General features: G+C 38.9%; 1 protein-coding gene across 3 annotated transcripts in view; it reads left to right on the top strand.

Moving 5' to 3' along the window:
- Positions 1 to 154: 154 nt before the first annotated feature.
- Positions 155 to 5,000, top strand: part of Tnpo-SR (transportin 3) — a 20,735-nt gene continuing 15,889 nt past the window's right edge. For 2 of the 3 annotated variants that reach the window (XM_027375545.2, XM_027375544.2), the window contains exons 1-2: positions 162 to 588; positions 3,747 to 3,842. In XM_027375545.2, the coding sequence (XP_027231346.1) occupies positions 472 to 588; positions 3,747 to 3,842 (213 nt within the window). In that variant the 5' untranslated portion in view covers positions 162 to 471. Of the gene's footprint in view, positions 589 to 3,746; positions 3,843 to 5,000 lie in introns of all 3 variants that reach the window. The other variant, XM_027375546.2, reaches the window with a different exon arrangement.

Raw genomic sequence — 5,000 nt, 5'->3', positions numbered from 1 at the left:
CTCTAGAAATACAAATGTTTTCAAATTCCTGATATTGTATATGAAAACCAAAGAATGTCAAAAAATATTAAATCTAAAAGTAAAAATACCGATAAGGAATGCACTTTTCACCCCCTGTAGAAATAGTATCCCAAAAAGTTTTAGCCCCGGCGTCAAAACTCACGAGGCGTTAGGAGAGTCTCGAGAAAGATTTGTTGCATCTGTGTCCACCGCGCTCTGATTTTCCGTCGTGGAGACAATGTAAAGATGCAGTGGGCGTCGTAAGCGTGTAGGAACGACAGTGGAACCTAGCCGCTCACTGCTGGAGATGATCACGAGATCCCCAAAGCGAGAAAAGAAGAGCTGAGAGGAAGGAGACGACGAGGAGGAGGACGAGAGTCGCTCGGTGCTTGGACCACAACAAGCGTACTTCGGCGGACCCGGCGATGACTGTGGGAATCGTTCTCTCCATCCTGGCCAGATTATGTTAAGATGGAGGTGGACATAAATGAGGTGTTGGTGGCCATCGACACGTTGTACGACCTCCAGCCTCAGGATAGACAGAAACACGACCAGGCTTCGCAATGGCTCGGGCAGTTGCAGAGATCGGTGAGTTTTGTGACGAGGCCTCGAGTGTAAACAACTTTGGTGGGGTTTGTTTTGGTTCGTGTTTTGGGCTGCTTTCGGGGGTTTAGTGGGTTCTTTTGGGGTTTTGTTTACCTGTTTGTGGTTTTGTTTACATTTTGGAGTGTTTCTCTGGTCTCTTTTGGGGTTTTATTTACTCGTTTATGGGGTTAATATACTCTTGTGAGGTAGTCTGCTTTATGGTTTTATCTGTTAGGTTGTGGATTCAACAACTTTTGTAATTGTATCTGCTCATTTGTGGTTTTATTTATTGTTTTATTGCAGTGGGTGTGGTTTTATCAACATTTCTTGTTTGTCAACTCATTTGTGGATTTATCAACACATTTGCTTCATATTTTTGGTTGTGAATCTTGGGAAACTTGTTCTGATAATGATTTTGGAATTATAGGAGGAAAAAAGAAAGTTTGACAAATTGATATATGTACAAGAGGTTATAACATCCTTTTTATATCTTTAGACATGTTACAGTATTGGAATGATGGTGAATAAGAATTTGACATATTTTGAGCTTATTGGTTTTATTTAATGCTGGTTTAGATGAGGTAAAGTTCTCTGTGCTCTGTCCTGGATGAATCTGACTTTGGCTTTGTGTTTTGCGCCATGTGCTCAGTTTTGCCTACACCTTGTCTGCGCCAGTCAGGTACAGAATTGCTTCTCACAATAACAGATTTACTTTGTATGGGATTGTTCTTGATATACAAAATTGGTTTTTAAATGTGAATAGAATTTTTTTGAGTTGATGTAGGAGTTTCATACATTTAAAAAAGGCACACTTTTTTTTAACAACTTTTAGAAGTACCTATTTTTCAAGTACTGCACAAGAGTTGAAAAATGAACACTGTAGGACTGCATCAAGATAGAAAAAAGCTAAGTTAGTAGCCATGAATGCGTGATAGAATACTATTAGATGTTTAACCCACTCACATGGGGTACATTTTGTAGCCAAAATAAAAAAGTCCGGGTGGCTACAGAAGTCGGCGGGCGGAGCTTCCCCGGAGTCTGTCCGGCTGGGGCCCGCTGCTGAGCCAGAGCGCACCCCCAACACAGTGTCACACTGGCGGGACGCGTGGAGTGTTTATTTTTTTCGGGTGTCTCAGTGTGATTGGGTTAAGAGTGTTGTTAGAAAGTAAAGTTACCAACATCATTGGCTGTCAAAATCCCTATGTGTATGCTTGTTTAGCAAGGTTGTTAATTCTTTACAGTAAGGACACGCTTGCCATGTCACAAAATTTATTAATCAATCTAAGTTGCCATGAGGGCAATGCCAGAGGGAAGGCTTCCTGGAGGGCAACACCCCCAGGGAACATTGTCTTCACCTCAATATGCACAGCAAGATAGAGCTGAAACTCAGGGACACTGAGTGTACTTAAGCTAAGAGGAGCACTCTCCGAGATCTCTTTCTTTTATTTGTGCTGTTACTGTTCATGTCTGCAACTTTTTACCCCCAACAAGAATATCATATGCAATTTGCACTAACTCAGTGTGTCCATACTGTAAAGATTAACTGCTAGGTCTAGTAAAAACAAATAACCCTTCAGATTCTGCTAAGGTAGAGTATACTACCTCCCTAATTATTTGTTATTGTATGGGAAACTAGTCTAATTTTTCTTGCCTAACTTGGGAGGAAGTGGTTTGTTGTCCTTTGTTACTATGGATGGGACAACAAAGAAGATTTTGAAAATATACATATGATAATAAGGAACATATTGCATATCTCATGAGCATTAGATGCAAAAAATTATGCAGTCAGTATTGTTCTATCAATAATGGTCATACTGATGATAAGTTTATAGTTTTGGCTGTATGGAAAGTATGAAATGTTCACTGTAAAGATTGATCAAGCATTTTTTGTCTTTGCTGCGTGCTAGTAGGTGTAGGGTCACACTTATCACTTGATTAGTTGGAATCAGTTGGACTAATTCATATGATAAAAGGCATAAGTCAGATATTTATGGCAACAAAAAACATATTGGAATTTAGGGTAAATTCTTTTATATTTTTTGTTTCTATGTTTGTATGTATGTGTATTTATATATATATATATATATATATATATATATATATATATATATATATATATATATATATATATATATATATATATATAATGTATTTGGGAGGAAGGTAATACCAGATCCAGTCTGAGAGAGAGGTATAGGGTGGGGTCATGATAGCAGTTTGGCCTAAACAAAACGTGGGAAGTATAATGTTGGACAAAATTCCTATAATGAATCAAAGCTTCACATCCATTTTACCAGTATATTTTGAAGCCGGAAATAAAAGATTCCGGGTAGCTACAAAATCGGCGGTCAGGGCTGCCCCGGACTCTGCCTGCCCACCTGCCGGCCACGGCCCACTGCTGCGTCGAAGCGCGAGCCCTGATACAGCGTCACACTGGCAGGACGCCTGGCAAAGTTTATTTTTTCGTTTGTCTCGTACGTGGGACACCCGTTGCTAGTGGGTTAAGCAGTTTTTAAAGCGAAATTTGAAACATGTTCGACAACATTTTTGACTGACTATATCAGATCTAATTCACTCTTACTGTAAACTCATTGTGATATCAGAAAGAGGGTGGAGAAACCAGTCTTGCAAATTTTGCTACCTCACAGATGATAGTGGGATTTGATGCTCTAGGAGTTAATTGTTTATCTTTGTTTTGGTGTAAAAAAAAAAAAAAAAAGCTTTTAGTTTCTTTGTGATAGCTCTATCAGGGAAGAAATTGGCATACATTACATTGATCTATGTGTTCCCTCTGGGTTTTTACCTTGGACTACTTGTATGTCTGGGGCTAAAATTACACCACTTACTCTGCATTCATTTGTTGTGAGTGTGAGATTTGTTGCTACTTTTGTTGATCATAAGTATGGATATGAAACCATTAGAAAAAGTCTAGGGCATTGCTCTCCCCTGTCCCTTCACTTCATCATTGTTTAGTGGCTAGAATCAAAAATAGGTAGAGTAAAGCAATATACCTAATCTGTTGTATGTTGGTAGAATATTAAGATGAGTCTATTCATATTTTTGATAATGTATTTATAAAAGTTATGTTTTTTATGTGATGATTTTTTCTTACTGTTTCTGATAGATAGTTATATAAACAAGTAAACAATTTCTTTCTCCAGGTCCAAGCATGGAAAGTAGCAGATCAGTTGCTACACACAAAACGCGATGTCAATTCCTGCTTCTTTGCTGCGCAGACACTCCGTACCAAAATACAGGTTAGTCACATTTGTTGAAATGTATCAAAGTGATTTGACTTACCCAAGTCTTTCCCTAGAATTAAATTATTATTATTATTGTTACTATAATACCTCATTGTTGTTATTATTTTTTAAAACTTCTTTGGGAAATAGTTAAAGGGAGTAAGGTTAAAACATTATTAGTTTACAGTTTGATTTTGACCTTTTGATAATGATAACACAATGATTTGTATTCATGAAAGTTTAGTGTATGACCATGTAATAAGTCTTACCTGTTTGTTTTATGTATTGCAAAGTTTTGTATTATTGAAATATATACTTTAACAAAACTAACAGAGCGGGTATTGAGTTTTAATTGTTGGTAGAATTTCAGTATGGGTAGTGAATAAGAATGATTATTATTATTTATTACTTATATACACACTCCTAGGCTACCCACTCTTTTATCTGCTCACACACACATACAACCACACACACATACACCCACACACATATACACCCACACACATATACACCCACACACATATACACCCACACACATATACACCCACACACATATACACCCACACACATATACACCCACACACATATACACCCACACACATATACACCCACACACATACACACCCACACACATACACACCCACACACATACACACCCACACACATACACACCCACACTCATACACACCCACACACATATACACCCACACACATACACCCACACACATACACCCACACATATATACACCCACACATATATACACCCACACATATATACACCCACAGACATATACACCCACACACACATACACCCACACACACATACACCCACACACACATACACCCACACACACATACACCCACACACACATACACCCACACACACATACACCCACACACACATACACCCACACACACATACACCCACACACACATACACCCACACACACATACACCCACACACACATACACCCACACACACATACACCCACACACACATACACCCACACACACATACACCCACACACATATACACCCACACACATATACACCCACACACACATACACCCACACACACATGCACCCACACACACATGCACCCACACACACATACACTCACACACACATACACCCACACACACATATACACCCACACACACATACACCCACACA

This window comes from Penaeus vannamei, chromosome 39 (assembly GCF_042767895.1).
Source record: "Penaeus vannamei isolate JL-2024 chromosome 39, ASM4276789v1, whole genome shotgun sequence".
NCBI lineage: Eukaryota > Metazoa > Arthropoda > Malacostraca > Decapoda > Penaeidae > Penaeus > Penaeus vannamei.
Note: the sequence above shows the minus strand (reverse complement) of the source record. Positions and strands in the feature narration are given on the sequence as shown.